The 19,407-nt window shown below is 52.0% G+C and overlaps 1 protein-coding gene and 1 long non-coding RNA gene across 5 annotated transcripts in view; one reads left to right on the forward strand and one right to left on the reverse strand.

The window, feature by feature from the left end:
- Positions 1-9,423: 9,423 nt before the first annotated feature.
- On the reverse strand, positions 9,424-12,071 carry LOC115351298. Its single transcript, XR_003926761.2, has 2 exons — positions 11,897-12,071; positions 9,424-9,724 (listed from the first exon to the last, which is right to left on the reverse strand). It is a non-coding gene; the product is annotated as an uncharacterized LOC115351298 (long non-coding RNA).
- A 1,420-nt stretch (positions 12,072-13,491) lies between these two features.
- Positions 13,492-19,407, forward strand: part of GATA4 (GATA binding protein 4) — a 29,991-nt gene continuing 24,075 nt past the window's right edge. For all 4 annotated transcript variants that reach the window (XM_030037909.2, XM_030037911.2, XM_030037910.2 and 1 more), the window contains exon 1: positions 13,492-14,165. In XM_030037909.2, the coding sequence (XP_029893769.1) occupies positions 13,640-14,165 (526 nt within the window). In that variant the 5' untranslated portion in view covers positions 13,492-13,639. The remainder of the gene's footprint in view (positions 14,166-19,407) is intronic.

Genomic DNA, 19,407 nt, shown 5'->3' on the forward strand with positions numbered 1-19,407 from the left:
GATCCAGGCTCCAAGACAGGCCAAATCTCAAGGGCAGAATTCTCCCCCAAATACTTATCTTTTTTTTTTTTTTTCAAAAATGGCAATGTAAGGCACTTGGGCTCCAGCATTGAACCAGCAGCAGACAGAAAAAAATGAGAGCAGGGGAAAGAGAAAACAGGAAAAATGGGTAAAAATAGGGAAAAACTCTATATATTTTCACCCCTTTCTTTTTTTTTTTTTCCAAAACGTAAAATTGGCCAAGAATTCTGAAAAAATAAATCCATCACCAACAGAAGATGTCCGCATCCTCTGCCTTGTGTTTAACATTGGTGTCCAACTTTATCCAAGGGGAGGAAACAAAGCCCGTTTCACAGGAGGAGGACCTGGCCTGGGGGCCCAGCTGTACCCACCGGACTCCAGTGGTGTCTAAATTATTGTCCGTAACAGATGGAAAGGGATGGTTCCTCCATCTGAGAAGCACCCACCACTCTGGAATGACTGCATAGAGACATGAAGCCTACGTGATTTGCCCAAAAGCTCCTGGGCAGCTCGCGGCAGAGCTAAGGGAATTGGCCGCAGCATCCTCAGAAACATCAAGTAAATTATAACAGCGCCAGGCTTGGGTTTTGGCCGGGTGGCCGCATCCATCCTATTAAACTCCAGCTCCCAACTCAGAGTGACACAGCCAAGCCGCCTCGTGGGAGCAGTCTTGCCATGTTCCCACAAAGAATTTGGGATATGTCTGTTTGGTTGTCCCTATGGCTGATGTCCTGCACCCTTGCTCCAGTGTGGCTAAACCTACTAGGAGACATCCTGCCTCAAAATCTGGCAGGAGACTCTTAGAAGAAAGATCATCCTCCCAGTTAATAGCAGAACAAAATGGACTCACGGCTGTTCGCTGCCAGCACCTCCTGACCTCTGCATTTGACGGGACTCCACCAGCTTCAATCTATGGGGAGAAAGGGAAGGGACCAACCCTGGAAGATAAGGGGCCTGACTCTGGTCTTGCTTTCACCAGCTGCACCTCAGCCACGGTCCCTGCCTGCAGTAGATGTGGTATTGTATGACTTGATTTGATCCTGTTCAGCTGAGGATGAAAGTGGGACATCCATTTTGCAATTCGCAAGAGGTATCTGGACGACAGAGGAAAGGAGCGGATCGGAGAGATTTCTGTGATTACAAACAACCCCTGAATTTTGCCCGCAGACTTGAGTGTCTGAAGAAAGTAGATATGGTTGGATCAATTCTCCAGGCATCTCCCCCGTAGCCACGGTGCCCAGGCTCCATCAGATGTGAACAGATCACCTTGGATCTGGGGCTGAAATCCCAAGGCAGGAGAAAAGACAGGAGCAGCTAAGGCTCAAAGATGCTCATCACGCAACCCATCACTGGGAAATGAAAGATTTTAGGGTGCCCTCAAAAACCCCTGTGATTTATTGCAAATGGGAAATGATGTGCAGAACAAAGAGCAAAACCTCTGTTCCTAAGTGCGTCTCACCTAAAATCTTGAGGTCAGGGCTGGTGTCACTCAGCTACGATTCTGAGATTTGCTCAAAGAACAGGTGAGTACAAGAAACATCTGCAAGGGGAGATGATAGAAAATGAAAAACGAGGAAAAAAATAGTTAAACAACAAAGGCCCTGTTGGGGTTTTTTTTGTTTGTGTGTTTGGTTTTTGCCTGCAACAACATAAAATGTAACATCTTTTGCCCGTCCTGTGTTTTTCCCACTGCAAGATGTTAACAGCCAAGGCTTTTTAGACTTGCAGGCATGCAGTAAGAGGACAGAATTGTGAAAATGTTCTTTATTCTCTATAGGAACCCCCACAAAAGGATGAGTCTGGAAAGAAGCAATACATTTTTGCTGCAAGCTAAGGAAAGTATTTCAAAATCTGTTCAGCTATAATTAGTAAAGCCCATCTGAATTCATGCTCCCATTTTATTGTCCTTTCAAGAACAAAACCTCAACCCTAAACATAGCTGAAAATAATTAGAAATGTTTACACTTCTTGTTTACAGCACTTCAAGCCTAGCTTTTCTTTTTATTGTGTTTAAACAGTAATTAATCCAGAATTGTCTTCAAACCTTCTTAAAACAAGCAAACCAACCAAAACCAAACCAAAACCCCCAAAGTGAAAGTGAAATTAAATTAAATTAAAAAAAAAAAAAAAAACAACCCAAAACTATTACACTTCAGAGTTTTGTTCAGCCAGAAACAAAAAAATATTGAACCTTCCAGTTCGCTGATTTTGTATTTCTGCCTTTTCTAGATGAAACACAAAAGACTTTTTTCTTGATTTTGGGAGGATTTTCCACTGAACCAAAAAATGCATTTCCTAATCAGTTCTACGGCTCACATGCGCTTTTTTCTGGAGTGAACATTAGACATACAGCTCTACCACAGTCTGTATGGAAAGGTGCTAAAAATTGTCCTTTTTGCATGTCAGCAGGCAACAGTAAATCAAAAGTATGTATTTTGCAGAGGAGCCTTCCGTGCGTGCATGCAGCCATTCCTCCGTGGTGGTTTATGTATGTTTGGGTGTTAACAACTGGAATATGCTCCGATGCCTCCGATGTCCCACTGGCATTACGGTGAGACTTCACAGCTGTTCTGCCAAAAATACCTAATCCTGTGTTAAGGCACAGGACTAAGTGCTCTGTGAGAGACGGGTCCTGTCCTGGATCTGCTATCCCCCACGAGCCTTTCCATCATCCTTTCCCTTGTCTTCCCAGGTAATAAGATCGACCTACCCTGCAGTGTTGTTGTGAGGCTTAACTTGGTAATCTTTATAAAGTGCCAGGGATCCTCTGTAAAAGAGAAAAGAAAATGAAAAGAAAAATATATGACCCAGCCTGATTCTGGTCTCATCTGGAGTGAGAAGCTCCCGGGGAGCTTCAGCTGATCGACACAAGGAAGCCCAAGACCAGCCGTCTCTCTTGGAGCTATCATTGCAGAGCACAGGAGCCATCCTGCATTCAGCCTCTTGGGTACCAGCAAGGGTGACACTGCAGTGACACATCTTCTCCAGCCCACGTGCAGATCTGTGCTTTTGCGATGTCTTTGCTGTTATGTGCTAAATAAAAGTCTGCTTTGTCCCCCTTGCTTGAAATGCTGTTGGTACATCTTTTCACCAGCGCAATATTCCCCTTAGAGTCAACCACGAAGACGGTGGCCATCTAGATGGGAGAGCAAAGGAAGATCTTTGCCTCTGCCCAGGACCTCTGAAAGGTCAGGGCACCCTGCTCACCCTAAAAAAGGTGATGGCTCCCAGGCAAAAGCTTACTTTTTTTTCCCCAAAGATGTCAGCTGGTGTAATAAAAGCTACGCCCTCTCCCTGCACTCCTGCTCCTCCTTTATTTTTTATTACTCGCAAGAATGTTAAGCGAAAGAAATCTCAGACTAGTTATGGGGCAAGACCCCACGAGCAGGTGCAAGATGCAGTTCACACTGTCCAGCTCAACCAGAGGTTTCACTTTCCTTAATCACAACAGATGAGGATCTCACACCGCCTTCCTTAAGGCATCCATCCAGCCCCTGGTACCTCGCCAGGTCAGGACAACGTGGGGCTGAGCCCGAGCTGCTCTCTCCTGCAAGCCAAGAGCTGTATAAGACCTATTCAAAGCACTGTCTGCTCAGCCAGGTAAGCTATAAACTCATATAGCTGCGTGTACAAGCACATCAGGCTTTATCTAAAACTATATCTATATTTTTTTCCGCTTGGAACAATAGATAAATTGATTGATGGATTGATTAACAGACAATAGCTAGAACTACACAGACATTCATGACCAGGTTCCTCACACCTCTAACTGGCTTTCTTTTTTCATTTCCAATAAAAAACCTCCAAAACTCAAGCGACGAGTCCCCCTGTCCCCCTCCTACGCTGCCAGCCCCAGGACTCACAGCGTTCCTCCTGACTTGTATGATGCTAGTGGATATGCATGAAAAATCAGAGGTACATCTATCTTCCAAGTGCATTGCCTAACGGATATTACTGTTTATTAATAATACCAGGACTGTATTAATGACCTAAGAATGAGGGCAAATTAGATATAAATTTGCCAACATACCTGAGTATTCTTTCCACAGTGTGCTGCACTGGGGTTTTGGCTAATGATAACAATATCATTTCATGATAAAATGAACTTTAACATTACGGTACCTTTTATGATTTCAGCACGTTGTGTATTTTCTCGCTTTTTCCCCATAGATGACAAAAATGCCACCTTCATCCAAGACTTTTCATCCTGGACAGCACTCCTAGGTCAGTGAGAAGCTGCATGCTGAGTCTGAAAGCCAAAGCCAGGCTGGGTTTCAGCAGATTGAAGGGATCATCAGCTCTGTTGCTCTTGAGTAATGCCAATGCATCAGCAGTATTAACACCGTCGATCTTTTTCTTTACAGTACAAATCCAAAAGAGGAGAAGCAGAAGAGCGAGCAGGCTCTTCCAGATGGTAAAGGGAAGCTGGAAGCTTTATTTCTGCAGCCATAGGAATCTCATCGACATAGTCTGAATTCCTGCTGCCGCGAGCGAAGCTGGGGAAGGTTGCAATGTTCGCTTGGCTGGAGAACAGCAGCGCAAAGGGTGCTCTGAGCGGCTTTTGGGTGGGATATTTCTGGGAAGTTGGATGGACCCGTCATTAGGAAAGAAGAAAATGCCCGTGATGTCTCCAGATATTGTTGTGTAGATCACACAAAAATTAGATATAATCCAAAGGAGCCCTGGCAGCGCTTGGAGATTAATTAGCACCAGCTCTGCTTATCCAGCCCCTGACCCTAAATATCCCCAGCACTGAAGGAGCTGGGTCCTTCCCACGTTCAGTTGTCCTAACACCTCTCAGGATGTCCGAGGCTTTTAGATCCCCAGTTCCCACAGGAGTTTGGTCCTCCTTTCCTTTGCAAAGCTGAGGCTGGGGGATTTGGGGGAGGCTGTGTGAGGGTCCCAGCCCAGTGTCCCGAGCTCAGGGAATTCATCTGTGACAGATCCAGGTGAAGAGAGGAAGATTCCCAGAAAGCTGCCAGGTGCCTCCACTGTCCCTTGCTGGAGGACACTGTCAACCTCAGATCACAAACTCACCCTGTGCCAGAGGGGTTTTTTTTCCTCGCTGAAAAAAGCTAGACATTTTTATGCCTTTTTTTTCAAGTTTTCCATTTGTAAAATTGTCAATATTTTGTGGTTTTTGACTAGCAATCTAGTCCAAGGTCAAACCAGCCTCCTGCATTACCGCTCAGTCCCGCCAGCGCTTGCCTGCCCATGAAACCCTACTTGTCCTTTGCTCATGTGAGAGCATTTCATGTGGATTTGGCACTTGGAGCACTGAGCATCAGTATGAAAAGCTACCGTTTGGCTTTGTGGTTTCACTTTTTTTTTTCTCTTTTTTTTTTTCCTCTCCAGAATAGGTGGATTAATTCAAACCCGTGCAACCCCCTGATGTGTCGGTGCAGGGACAGAAATGTCTTTTTCAGCCCAGAAGGAAATCACCGATGAAGCCTCCATCCCGACACCGCATCTGCCACCCAAGGGTCGGGGGATTTGGGTCAGGATTGGCCGTTTCCCATCGTATCCAACCCCACCGCTGCAGTTCCCACAGCCCGGCGCCCGGTGCGTGATGCTGGGAGGGGGAGCAGGGGCATCCCCTCTGCATCCAGCCCTTCCCTTCCCGGCGGCAGCGGGGCTGGCCGGGGCACTGACCCCAGCGCCGGGGAGTCTGGAGCGGAGCCGGCGGCCGCCTCTCCCCTCCGTCACCCCACACCTCATCAATAGGGGCTGACAGCCACGGCCTCGCCGCCCCGACGGCACCGCCGATGGCACGGCACGGCTCGGAACGGGAGAGAGTCGGGGGTGCGAGCAGGCAGCCCCCCAAGTCGGGGTTGCGGGGAGAGCCGAGGGTCCGAGGTGCGGGCAGTCCCATTAATCCCAGCGGTAGGGAGGCCGGCGGTTTTGGGATACAGGCAGATACACGGGCTGTGGGTCCAGGTGCAGGCAGCCCCATTGATCTGGGGTGTAGGCAGCGCTGTGGGTCAGGACACAGGCAGATCCATGAGTCCAGGCGATCCAGGCATTCCCACGGGCACGGAGTGGGGGCAGCCCCATAGGTCTGGGGCAGTGGCAGCATCACTTGTCAGGGGCTACGAACTGCCCTGGGGGTCCGGGAGACAGGCAGACCCAAGGGTGCAGGTAGCCATGGATCTGGGGGGGGGCGTTGGGGCTCAGCGGACAGACCCATAACAGACATCCACAGGGAGGGACACACCGACGCTGCCGCGCACAAAGGCACAGTGACAGGTAAGGACGTACAGTGAATAGGCATAGGCATGCAGGCAGGTAGACACGTAAGTGAGCGAGACACAGACACATGGATAGATCGGTAGAGATGAATAAATAGGTATTTCGGCAAGGCAAACAGACACAGGAATGACTAGAGAGTTACACGGATATATGGATATGTGGCTAGAGATAGATGGATAGTGACGCTGACGGAGGTTCCGCGCTGCCAGGGCTCCAGCCCATGCATTTCCAGGCAGCTCAGCCTTCTGTCTCACGCAGGAGGCTTTTCCAGCCTCTCTGACAAGGGAAGGGGCTTTCCATCACCACGGCCGAGGGGCCGTGCCTGGACCTGAGCCGCCGGCCGGTCCCCAACAGCCAGGAAGGCGATTTCACAGCGGCACGGTGCCGACGTCCCGCCGGCGTGCTCCACACGCGCATTTTTATCGCCGTGACCTCAAAGCACCGCAGCAACGACAAGAAAACCACGCGCCTGGACGGCGGTGCGAGTGGGCCGCGGGAACCCCGGCGGTGACGCACCCCAATTTATCCCCCCCCCCCCCCCCCGTGGGGTTCCCCCGTCCCTGGAGGCGATGCTCGCCCGTTGGTCCCAGTGCCGGCAGCCCCGGGGGATCCCCTCACCCACTGGTGACGTGTACCCGCGGGTTCATTCATCACACCTCGGGGCAGCCCCCGGGGGAAGCCCCCTCTGTGCTGGGCTTTCGCTGCTCCCCGCCAGTCGAGAGGGTCCCGGATCAGGAAATGCAGAGCCCTGATATTTTAGGCTCAATTCGCTTGATTTTGGCAATAAAGCTGAACCGGAATGTAGCACATCATTGATCCACACCGTATTTTCGGCGCGTACCCTGGGATACCTCTGTCTCCTGCGGCAGGGTTCCGCCACGCGCACGCAGTGGCACGGACACGCGTGACGTCACGCGAGGTGTGATGCAGGCACGCGTGTTCACATCCTGTGGCCACCCAGTTCCGGGTGGGTTTCGGATCCTGACTCTCCCCAAATCACCCCAGCACTGACCCTCACCACTCGGCCTTTCTCTCCTGCTGCCTCCAAGCACGAAACGCTGCTCCACGCACCTCTGCACCCACGAATTTGTCCTTGAGGAAGTCGTTTGTATTTATTTCAAATGGGGGGGGGTGGAAGAAAAAAAGAAAAGAAAAAAAGAAAAAGCAATAACGTAACATTTAGGGGTGGAAAGGGCAGTCAAAAAGGATTTTAAAATGCCCCTGGAGTGTCACTGAACCACGATGCTCTTTGGACACCCTTCTCCAAAAGGGTAGTACCTGGCTTTTGGGGGGGGGGGCGGTGTAGGCGGGGGGGTGGTGGCATTTTAGGACCACTGTCTTTCTGTAAACAGATGTGACGTTTGTTTAGGAAAGTGTCTCCGAAGGTGTGACATGAGACTTTGATAAGTCAGCAAGGGGGGGGGGGGGGGGGGCTGGTAGCCAAAGCAGGGCCCCCCCTCCAGCTCTGACACCTTCCCACCCACACACCCCCTCGGTTGTGCGGTGGGGGGGTTGTCCTGCTGGTTCCCCCCCCCCCCAGCTGTGGGGTCGGCTGCCCACACTCTCCCGTGGGGTTTCCTTGGGCCGGGATGTCCCAGTATGTGGGAGGGGGTGCAGGGGGGTCCCGGAGTGAGGACTGCAAGGCTAACTGGGGGGGTGGGGGGGGGGGCAGGATCGGTCCCCCGGCAGGACTCCCTAGCAGCACTCTTAGATGCTCGGGGGTCACCCCCAGATCGGGGGAGGGCAGGAGCAGGCGGGGAGGGGTTCAGTAGCATCCCCCCGCCCCTCCGTCCCCAAAATCCCCCCAAAGGTGGGGGGGGCGGGTGCTCTCCACCACAGGGACATCTCCGGGCTCACAAGGTGCCTGCCCCCCCCCAACCCCCCCAAAAAAAACCCCAGGGGTGCAGGCGGGTCCAGTCCCCTCGGCTTGGGGGACCCCCCCCTTCCACCTCCCAAATCGCATCTGCTGCTCTAATACAAGACAGAGCCGTGCAACCCCCCCCCGGCTGCATCTCCACACCCCCTATACCTATAGATACGTACCTATAGGTACATACCTATGGATACAAACCTATAGATAGACCTATAGGTATATACCACCCGCAGATGCCACCCAGCACTGGTATTTTGGAGCCCAGCTCCTCGCCCCCCCCCCCCGCCCCGGACTGGTCTGTCCCCTCCCGCAGCCCAGACCCCCCCCCCCCTCCCAAACCCCTTCTCGGCTGGCAGGGAATAAATGAAATAATTTCAAAAAAAAAAAAAAAAACCAACAACCAAAAACCGTTCCAAAGTACCTGTGCACACTTGGCACAGCAGCTGCCGGCTGCATTTATCCTTTTTGCTTTTCTAAAACCACACTTGCTGGCTGGTTTGGGTTTTTTTTTTTTTCATTTCTAAACCATTTTTCTGAGTTTGTGGGTTTTTGGCGTTTTTTTTTTTTTTTAACCGTATTTTTCGTGATTTTTTAAAAAAATCCAATTTTCAGCATGGTCCCGCGGAGAAAATATTAAATAAACTTTTACCCTTGTCTCTCCCCTCAGCCCCAATTCCTAACGTGGGGGGTTTTTTGTTTTGTTTTGTTCACTGCCACTCGCGGGTGCATCTATCAACACCCGGAGATTTAACTCTAAATCGGCCGCGGATTTAGCTTCGATGCGGGCAAAAAAAAAAAAAAAAAAACCAAACAAAAAAACCAGCACCGTATCGATTTATTTCCTCCCTGGGGGGGGAAAGAGGGGGCTGGAAAGGAGAGTGGAAAGGCCGAGGTTTGTTCCGCAGGGTTATTTTCAGCCAGATTTCGTTCACCGCCTCGCTTTGCCGGCAAGCGCACTGTGTAAATCGCAGAAGAAAAGAAAAAAAAAAAAAGCTCCTCCGAGTGCAGAGCAGGGATTTATTTTTTTAAGGGTTGTTTTTTTTGTTGTTTTTTTTTTTTTTTTGTCGCTGCACTCTCCTGTGTCCCATCCTCTGTTTTTTCGGGATAAAAAAACGTGTCCGAAATCCATCTTTTCCCTCCCGGCTGTTTATACCAGGCTGGGGCTCGGCTCCGCTCCTCACGGCACTGGGGTTTTTTTCGGGGTGCGCACCCCCCCGCGATGCGATGCTCGGCACTAAGGACCGATATTTCCCCGCAGAAAGAGGCTGGATCCGGCCACGCACACTCAAAACCCACCACGGGATTTCTTTATTATTTTTATATGTTTTTTTCCTGGAAAAGGCAAAGCCAAGGCAGGTCCTTGAAATCGTCTCTGCTCCTGGTAGAGCTGCTCGGGCGGTTTTAATCGGGTTTAATTGGATTGTTGTTTTGTTTTTTTTTTTTTAAGTAAAGCGCTGGTGTTCAGTAGGAATTCCACGAAACTTCAGCAAAGTGCTGCTTTGGTAGAGAAAATTGCCAGGGATTTTGCAAGGCGTGAAGAGGGAGATGCGTTTCCAAAACGCAGCACATCTGGATACGCAGCTGCTTTGGGAGAAGAAAAAAAAAAAGACATCGATATATTTAATTCTCCCTTCTTTCTCTGCATGCCGATAGAATATTTTTTTATATATATATACACGCACACAGCGTGGTGTAAACTACACGGTATACTTAGGTATGGGAGTATATATGTGTTTATATGTAACATACGTTCCCGTGTCTAATATGCATTAAATCCCATTTATACACAAGGTTTGTGTTGGTATGTATATAACTAGATACTTATTATTAAATACATTATTTCCCCCGTGCGCTTAAAGTATAAATATCTCCAGCACACACAGTAGCACCATTCCCGATATTTCTGCGCGCCTGTAATTTTAATTCTATACGTCCCTATAACCCCCTTCCTGCCTATATTTGTGTATTTAGCCGCGGTTTTAGCCTCTCCCGGTGCGCACACACATCCCCGCCGGGCTGGAGCCCCCCCCCCCCCCCCCCCCCCCGTTTTGGGGGTTTCCCGGCCACAGGGTCCCTATGCCCCCCCCCCCTCGGGGTGCCCCGGAGTAACGGGGGGGGCTGTGGGCAGCTCCGGGGCGGGGAAGGGGGGGCACCCCCGAGCGCTCCCTTTGCCTTCTGCCCCCCCTTCAATAAATCGCTTTCCCTCCCCCCCTATTTTTTTTTTTATGCCCTACTCCTTTTGCCATTTTCATACAGAGATTTTTAATTTCCTCAAAGATTTTTTTCTTTCCGAGCCCCCAAAACCTCTGCCAGCCCCCCCCCCCCGGGCAGGTAAGACCCCCAAATTTCCAAGGGAAACCCCAGAGCCGGGGTGTTGGAAATATTAAGGGTGTAAGTGTTATTCCTGGGGAGCAGGGCTGCCCCCCACCCTGGCAGCTCTCACAGGCTGGAGCCACCCCGGGAAAAAATGAAGCCCCAGGAGATGGGGGGGCAGAGGGGGGCTGAGCCCCCCCCGTGGGCTGGGTGCCCGGTGGGACCCCACTTTGCAGAGGGGTGCAGCCAGCCCTGGGCTCTCCCTGCACCATTAATCTTTAAACCCGGCGGTCTCTGCAGCGCACGGGGAGACGGTGGGGGGCAAGAGATGGGTGTCCAGATTTGGGGGGGGGGGGGGGGCACCCCTAAACAGGCTGAGGTGGAGGGGAGGGCAGCTGCGACCTCTTCACTCTGCTTGGACCATGAAGGATTTGGGGCAGGAGCTTGGAGAAATCCCCCCCTGTGCAATAGCCCCACGGAAGGGATCGCCTCCAAAGGGATTGGGGAGCTGGGGGGGTGTCATTCCCTGCCCCCCCCCCCAGCAAATACCCCTTTATTATTTCTGGGAGCTGAGCACGGGTGTCCCTGCGGGTGCGTGGGAGGTGCGGAGCAGGGCTGTCCAGCTGGACTTTGCCTGCAGCGTGGGGCCGGCCGTGTGGCCATGCCCGGGGGGGGGTGGTTTGATTTTATTATTTTATTCTTTTTTTTTTTTTTTTTTTTTTGCACGGCAATGCAACCTGGCGCCTGGCTGATGGTGCAACAGATACCAGCCAACCCCCCCCCTTTCCCCCCCCCCCTTTCCTCCCATCGCCGCCCACTTCCACGTGATATGGGCAAACCAGTCAGCGAGTGGGACTGGGGAGTCTGGCCACACTGGGGAGCCAAGGCGGGGGGGGGGGGGGAAGACAGAACCCCACTGCCCTTAACCCCCCCCCCCCCAAAACAGGAGCAGGCCCGAGCTAGGCATCTCATAGCCCTCTGCCTTCCCTGCAGCGAGGGGGTGTCCTGCCCCACGGCCTCGCCCCCTGCACCCCTTGCCCCCCCCAACACCGAAGGTGGGTAACGCTTCTCTGTCCCCCCGCTCCTCTCCCTCGCTGTCACGCCGGGACCCCAGCGAGCCCCTTCCTATGGGCCTCCCCCAAAAGCTTCCTCCTATTGTCTCCTCGGGCTTGAAAACGGACTCCATTTCGCTTTTTTTTTTTTTTTTTGGCTTGATTTTTTTTTTTTATTATTATCATCCTTACTATTTTTAAGGCAGGAGGGGAATTCACTCCTTTTTCCCCTCCTGCGGATCCTGCTCCTCTTTGGAGAGTCCTGTGGAAACGCTCCATCCTAGGCCGGTTACACGCACACGAACCAGCCTCTCCTCCGTCCCCTGGGGTTTGGGGGGAAGCAGAATTCCCTTAAACCCCCTTCTTCCCGGCTCGCTTCCATCCTTACCCCTTCCCAACACTGCCTCCGGCTTCTCCCCCTTTCCTCGGCTGCCTGCCGGTCTCCTGCTGTCCTCCCGGGTATCAGTCCTTATCTCCCGGTTATCTCTTCTGCTGCTAAATTCAGCCCAGCGGAGGGGTTCAGCCTGGGGAATCTGCTAGCTAAATCTAAATCAGTCCCAAGAGTTATTTCTCCGGCCATAATTCCGCCCCCCATCCAACCCTTCTCCGGGTGTGAGATGGTTTTCTAGGATCCCTCCGTGATCCACAGAGAAAACAGCATCTCAGATCGTTTCACCCCCACTCCCGGACCCTTCTTGGGAAGGGTATTTCACCCTGACCCCCCCTGCACAAGTGGTTTTTGGGGGTCTCATCATTGCAAGCCGCATGCAAGGCCCCGATGGCATCCCACGGCCTGCGCCGTGCCCGAAATCCAGCCCCTTTGCCCCAAACCCCCCCCCCCCCCCCCCAAAAAAAAAGGAGCCCAAATCAGAAACTAAACCGACATGGGAAACAGCACCCATCGCACCCATCCTGCCCGGTGGCTCTGGGAAATGCCTCCCCACCCGGACCCACGGCATCCCCGGTCCCCAGTGGGTCAGCCCGTTGTGCTTCCAGCTTCTCCCACCTCCCCACGTGGGAAAAGCGGAGGGGGGGGGAATATTAAAAACACCCGGCAGGGGGAATTTTGTGGGTGCTTCTAGGGGTCTGCTCCCCACATGCCATCACTTGCAAGTGGGTCTGGGCAGCATTGGGGGGGGGGAAGCAGCGGTTAATGCCCCCCTCCCCTTTTAAGCACACACACACACACACACACACACAGACGTGGCCGGACTTTTTTTTTTTTGGGGGGGTGCGAACACGCGTGGGGCAGGCGCGGGGTAGGAGGATCGAGCCAGCCTTCCTCCTCCTCCTCCTCCTCCTTTCCCCACCGTCTGCCTAATTTAATTCTCCCCCCCTTCCCCCCCCCCCCCACCTCCGCAGCTTCAGCCTCCGGCTCGCCCCCCCCCAGCCCACATCAAACACCAACCCCGGGGGCCATTAACAACTTAAAGCACCGATCGTACCTGCGGGACAAAGATTTTTGCTCCAGGCCAGAGCATCGCTGTCTCTCACCTTCCAGGCTGTGTAAACTTCTCCCCCCCCCCCCCCTTTCACCTTCTCCCCCCCCCCCCCCACCTCTTCGGGACTGCTCTAACCTCCTTATCATCTCCTCCGCCCCCACGGGGAGGGAAGGGGGGGTCCCGACCCGGCCGCCGCCTTCTCCCGCATCCCCGACCGCATCTCCCCCTGCCTCCCCCCGGAGGGGGTGTCGGACGGGGCGGGGGGGGGGGGGGGGAGAAGAAAGACGGGGAGGAGACTGACCGAGGGTTTTAAGCAGCCCAGCCCCATCGTGGAGAGGTGGGGGGGGGGGGGGGGGGGGGGCGGGAGGTGATGGATGGAGCCCGGTGGGAGAAGCTAAATCCGGGCGGGAGCTAAATCTCTCCTCCCGGAGGGACCTGGAGCTCTCGCTTGGGGTCTGGAAGCGGCGGCTGGTCCTGGGGAAGGTGGGGAAGGTGGGGGGGGGGCGGTGGAGGAAAAAATTGCATCGCTGGTGGTGTTTTGGTTTTGTCTGGAAGGCTGTACCCACGCGAGACCGCTCCGGCCACCGCTCACGGCAGGGGAAAGCGGAGCCTGGGGTTTTTCACCCGTTCTCCATCGCTCTGGATTGCGGCCGGGGTGCCGGCTGGGGTTTGGGGAGGCCCGTCGCGAGATGTACCAGAGTTTAGCCATGGCGGCTAACCCCGGCCCTCCGGCGTACGAAGGGGCAGGTGGTTTCATGCACGGCGCGGCCGCAGCGTCCCCGGTCTACGTGCCCACCACGAGGGTCGCCTCCATGCTCCCCAGCCTGCCGTACCTCCAGAGCAGCGGCTCTTCCCAGCAAGGCAGCCCCGTCTCCAGTCACTCCATCTGGACTCAACCCGGAGCCGAAAGCGCCGCTTACAACCCCGGATCTTCTCACCCTCCCGTGTCACCTCGGTTCTCCTTCTCCACCAGCACCCCCATCCCCGCCACCTCTTCCCGGGAAGCCGCGGCGGCTTACAGCAGCTCCTTGAACCTTTCTGCTAACGGGAGGGAGCAATACAGCAGGGGTTTCGGCAGCTCCTATTCCAGCCCCTACCCGGCTTATATGAGCCCTGAAATGGCCACGACCTGGACTTCTTCGCCCTTCGACAGCCCCATGCTGCACAACCTGCAGAGCCGAGGGACGCCCGCAGCCGCCCGGCACGCCAACATCGGTGAGCGCAGCCAGGGGTGGGATACGGGAGGGAGGGTTTCGCCCCGTCACCCACCCACCCACCCCGCTCCCAGCCAAGTTTTTGTGCCCCGACTCCTCTTTGGGTAGGAGGCGCGAAGGGCAGGAGGGAGAAATTCGGCGTATTCGGGGTGTCGCTGCCGGAGCCGCCTCGCTGGCTGCAAAACGCGGGGGTCCCCGCGGTGATGTGGCTGCCCCACTCTGCGCGCACACTTTCTCTGCAAAACCGCCATTTCAAAATATCCTCAAGAAGCACGGTTTCCCAAAAAGAAATATAATTTAGGATAGGCCCAGAGCGGCAAGAAATGACGTGCCGAGCTCGCGCGCAAGGGCCTGCTGGCTCCACAAATAGCTCCGGGGGGATTTAGGGGCTGCGATGGGGATGACCGCGGAGTGCAGGACCACGATGCTCCCTGGGCGTGCAGGCAGCCCCTTCCCTGGCTCGCTTTAGGTGTAAAATGGGGAAAACTGTTTGGAAAATGGGGAAATCGAAGTCTGGCCCGTGAATCCCAGATCTTCCCATTGGGCTGTTTTATGTTATGTCTTTTTTTTTAATTTTTGGAAAGGTCGGTTAGGCTAGGAAAAGGGAAAGCGAAGGGAAATTTGGCGCCGAGGGGGGAGAGACGATGGAGACGGAGAAAAAAGAAATGCATCCTCATTTATTATCACGCTTTTGGGGGAACCACAGGCACATCTGAACAACCCACCTCTGTATTTCAGTGTCTCCTTGCCCCCAAAAATCTCAGCCCTGATCTCTTGTGCCGATCCCGATCTCAGAGCCTTTCATTTCATTAAGCACCTCTGGGTCCTATGACCAGAAACCAGCCCGAATGGCTTAAAATACTGCTTTTATGTTTTGTGCGGCGTAAGAGGGAGAAAGGGGGCGAGAAATGCAGGGCACATCTTTGCATCGCGGTTTCATACACTTTTTTCCTCTCCGCATTCTCTCCACGAAGGTATTTCTGTCGGCTTCAGGGTTGGGGTTAACAAAGAAAATTACCCAAATTTGTCTGCAGATACATTTTAAGATTGCCTTCTTTAACCTGAATTTTGGAGGGTAATTTTTCCATCATGTCTAGCAAGATTTAATTTACGTTTAGCGTTATGTTAAGATGTTAAAGAAAGGAAAGTTGGGCGTCGGTGAAGGTTTGGCCTTGCCAATGCCTTTTGCTTTTCTTTGGGTGTTACGGAATTGTTTAAAATGGGGAACAGAATATCTTTAAGGATAAAGTTTTGGTCAACCAGGCAATGTTTTGGGGAAGCCATAAGAAGGTAGAAAGTATAGGAAAAAAGCAGAATTAATCAAATAATAATTGAATATTATCAACAAGGACATCTGCGCATATGTATTTGACTACCGTGCCGTCTCTTCCTTGGGAAAAAAGAAAAATCACCTTTTTGCAGTGGTCTCAAAAGGGCTCGTAGTAATAAAAATAACTTAAACCCAAAATAATTCAAATGAAGAATTGCAGTTGCAAAAATACCCAGCGGCTTTTAAGGTGTCAGAGACTGAGCGTTAGTGATTTGGGGGTTTCAAGCCCTGCGTTAAGCAGTGGTTTGTGCTGCAGGTCTTGCAGCCTGCCTTTTGGTGGCAAAAAGTGCTTTTTATCTGGGCTCTTAGATAGCACCAGGAACACGGGATGCATTGAGCCAGTCCAGAAAACATTAGCGGTCGGTAGCGAAGGAGGAAGGAGCCGGGACCCCTTTCCATCGCCAGGTCCTGATTCGGGCGCTGGATTCGCGGTATCACCTCCGGCATCGCCAAGGGCAGCGCGGCAGACACCGAGGGATTTATTAGCATGGGCTAATTATGTCTCTGCCTTGAACGTGGAAAAAAGCACTTGGATTTTAAATAAAAAGTGCTTGGGTTTTGGTAAAAAAAAAAAACAAAAAAACCACCAAACTGCCTGAAAGCTGGCGAGTTTTAAATTCAGGATTAAAATGGATTTTTTGGAAGGCAGCTCCCCCAGTAAGTACTTTAAGGTCCAGACCTGCCCCTTTCCCTTTTCTCCCCGAGTCGGGATGTGGCCGCAGCCGGGTTGCTCCCAGCTGGGTCCCGTCTCGATGCCGGGGCGATGCTTTGCACGGGCTGCGGGTATCGAGGGGGTTTTATGAAGCGCGTAAAGGCTGGCTGGTGGTTTCTGAGTGGGGAGAAGGTTGGGTTTTTTTGATGAGCAAGGGTGAAAAGCCCTGATGGGCTGAAAAACTGAAGGCACTGAAAGATTCAGTGGGAGGGAAACACTGTTGTGGATTGCACCCATCACAGACCCACTTTAATAACTATCTGAGCCTGGCTCAGCATCTGAGCAGTTCCTGGCACGGTGGAGTGCAGACTCCTTCTTTTGCCTTTCCTTAGCACTAAAGGTATTTTTATTCTCTGCACAATGAGGAATCTCAGGGTGGAAGCAAAATCCTTCGTGCAAAGCTCTATTAAATCAAGGGATTTTTGCAGCGCTCTCATTTCCCTCCAGTGATTTTGCTTCCCGGCGAACAGTCACCTTTGGATAGCGCTAATTGCAGAGCACCTCTGGGATCATTAGAATATTAATTACTATAATTTTTTAATAATGTAGATCAAGTCTATGCAGGTGTAGCTGGACATGCAGACACAGATATGCAGTCTATGCAATTGGGCATGACATTTTTTTCCCCGCTGTAAAGCAATGCCCCAGGGAAAGAAGTTTAGTGAAACTGTATACAAAGGTGATAGAAAATGGAAAAAGCAATAAGATCTTTATTTCTTTTAGTAGATATTTCTACTAAATAGAAATATCTACTAAAAGAAATAAAGATCTTCTTGCTTTTTTCTAATAAGAGGAATTTTGGCCTGGGTTAAAACGTGCCAGTGCAGCTCTGTGGTACAAAGTGGGAAGGATGGCTGCATAAATCACATGGGCCTATTTGAAAAACTTTCCCCGGTGTGAGTTCAAAATGCCAAATTTGGCCTTTTCAGGGTAAGTTTGGCGAATGATTGCATTACCCTGAAGGGCAGGATCAGGCTCTGCGGTCGAGGCCGTGAACTTGCTCCAGGCATTGCCTGGGATGAATTCCCGACTTAATGAGGCATGAAGAGGACCCGCTGTAAAGCCCCCGTTCAGGAAACCTCCCTGCCAGTGCCAAAACCCTCTTGAAATCTGTCCCAAAATTAGCAGCTTGCCCCTTCCCCCTGCGCCAGGCAGAGGAGAGCGGGGATCGAGGCCGACACGGGAGCCCGAACTCATCCAGCCCGTTGCCGCTTGCTGCCTCCTGGATGGTTCCAGGATGGACATGGAGGGCCAGATCCTGGTTTGCCACCCCACCCCCTGCAATTTTGCTTTTTGCAAAAAAGCAGCGGGGTTTTTCTTTTGCTGTGGCTTCGAGGAGGTTGATGTGGTTGGGAGTAAATCGGGGCGAGGGGCTGTGGGCACTTCTGATGGGTGCTTTGCATTTTTGTTTTGAGTAGTCGAAGTCAGGGTTCCCCGAATCAGGCAGTTTGAACACAGCAGCAGCATCTGGCAAGATCAAAGCCTGGAGCAGACGCCGGGTTGGAAAATGCCTTCTCCACCGCTGGTGGGGGAGAGATTGTGAACCAGATCTTAAGCTTTCCCATAGGGATGCTAAGAGATTTGCCCTGTAGCATCCTCAGGGCCGGCATTCCCAGTGACTCCTCGGCATTTGTTACAACCCTCTGCCTTACGAGTAGCCCCTGACCTTCCCCACGCACCTAAGGGCAAGGTGGCTGCTCCCCCCCAGGCGATGGGGGGAGCCCAGCATCCCTGCCCAGCATCCCTGCCCTCGGAGGGATGGGACCCTGGGATGCAGGGATGGGGCCATGGGATGGAGGGACGGGGCCGTAGGATGGAGGGACGGGACTGCAGGACGTGTCTGGATTTTTCACGAGACCCTACATCCCCCGTTTTGCAAGCGGTTGCATTTCTCACCTCGGCTCCGCCGGCGGGGAAGGCTGGCCCAGGGCTTTGTTCCCCCCCGCCGCCGGCGAGTTTCAAGCCACTTCTGCTCTCCTGCCTAATTTAATTTTCACCGGTCAGTCTGGGATTTGGGATGAAACCCACAGAATTAGGGTTTCTAATCTTTGAGCAAGATCAAGCTCAAACATGCAACTCCCCCAAATCTTCAAACAGTATATTTTAAATCGTAAATAAAGCAACAATAATAACAAAAATATCACCATCACAGGCACTATATTGCCCTTATAATAATACAATTCCTTAATTGAAAATTGCACTTTTATTCCCAAATGCAAATGCATATGTTGCATAGAACAGCCATGGTGTAGTATATAGTACACTATAAATGCTCGTGAATTTTTGTAAAGCAGTAAAACTTAAGGCAGTGGATGGTGGCACTGAATTTAAGACTTTATTAAGCCAGGATTAATTATTTTTCTCCTCTGCACACACACTCATATATGTGTCTTTATCCCTGTAACAATAACAGCAATATTTTTTTTAAGAGACAGCCTATATTTTGCTCTCTCCATATTTATTTCCATCCGTTTGGGGGGGAAGAGGGAAAATCCTTGGAAACAGAAGAGGGTTTATTAGGTGTTTACTAAAGGAAATTGGGCCCAATTCTGCTGCCTCCGTGCTCTTCTGATGGTGGAGAAACCTTCGCTCGGCAGGCAGAGAGGGGCTCCCCAAAATGGTTATCCCAAACACAGCTGGGTATTTTGAACGGGCAAACCATCTCACTGACAAATTGAGGATGCCTCAAAAAAACCCACCAATAAAGCACCAACAAGCATATAAAATCCCAAACTGGCTGAAAAAGCAGCAGCGCAGTGAGATGAGCAAGTTTTTGTGCCTGGAGGTTGGCAGCCTGTTGCTGCTGGGGGAGGATGTGTGCAGGGGCTGTTAAAATAAAGGTGGGAAAATGCAATTTTAAGGAAAATTCAATTTAAAAAAATTGATAGTGTACTCCCAAAACCTGCAGAGACTTTGTTTCTCATCAGCACGGGGCTCTGGGTTGAAATGTTTGCTCCTCAAGCCCCGCAGATCTTTTCACACCTAGGAAAAAGAGTTGCAAATATAATATATCATCTTTCAGAGGTTTTGTTCCCAAATTCACATCCAGCCTGGTGTGTCCTTCCCTCCCTACAATTTCCTTACTGAAAAGGAGGTGCAGAAATGGGATATTTGGGGATCTCCCCCTGCTCGGTGATGCTCCTGGGGGGCACAAGGCTGTGGAAGGTGGGGGGGATGCAGCTGAACGTCTCAGGTCCTTCG

This window comes from Aquila chrysaetos, chromosome 15 (genome assembly GCF_900496995.4).
Source record: "Aquila chrysaetos chrysaetos chromosome 15, bAquChr1.4, whole genome shotgun sequence".
NCBI classification, from domain to species: Eukaryota; Metazoa; Chordata; class Aves; order Accipitriformes; family Accipitridae; genus Aquila; species Aquila chrysaetos.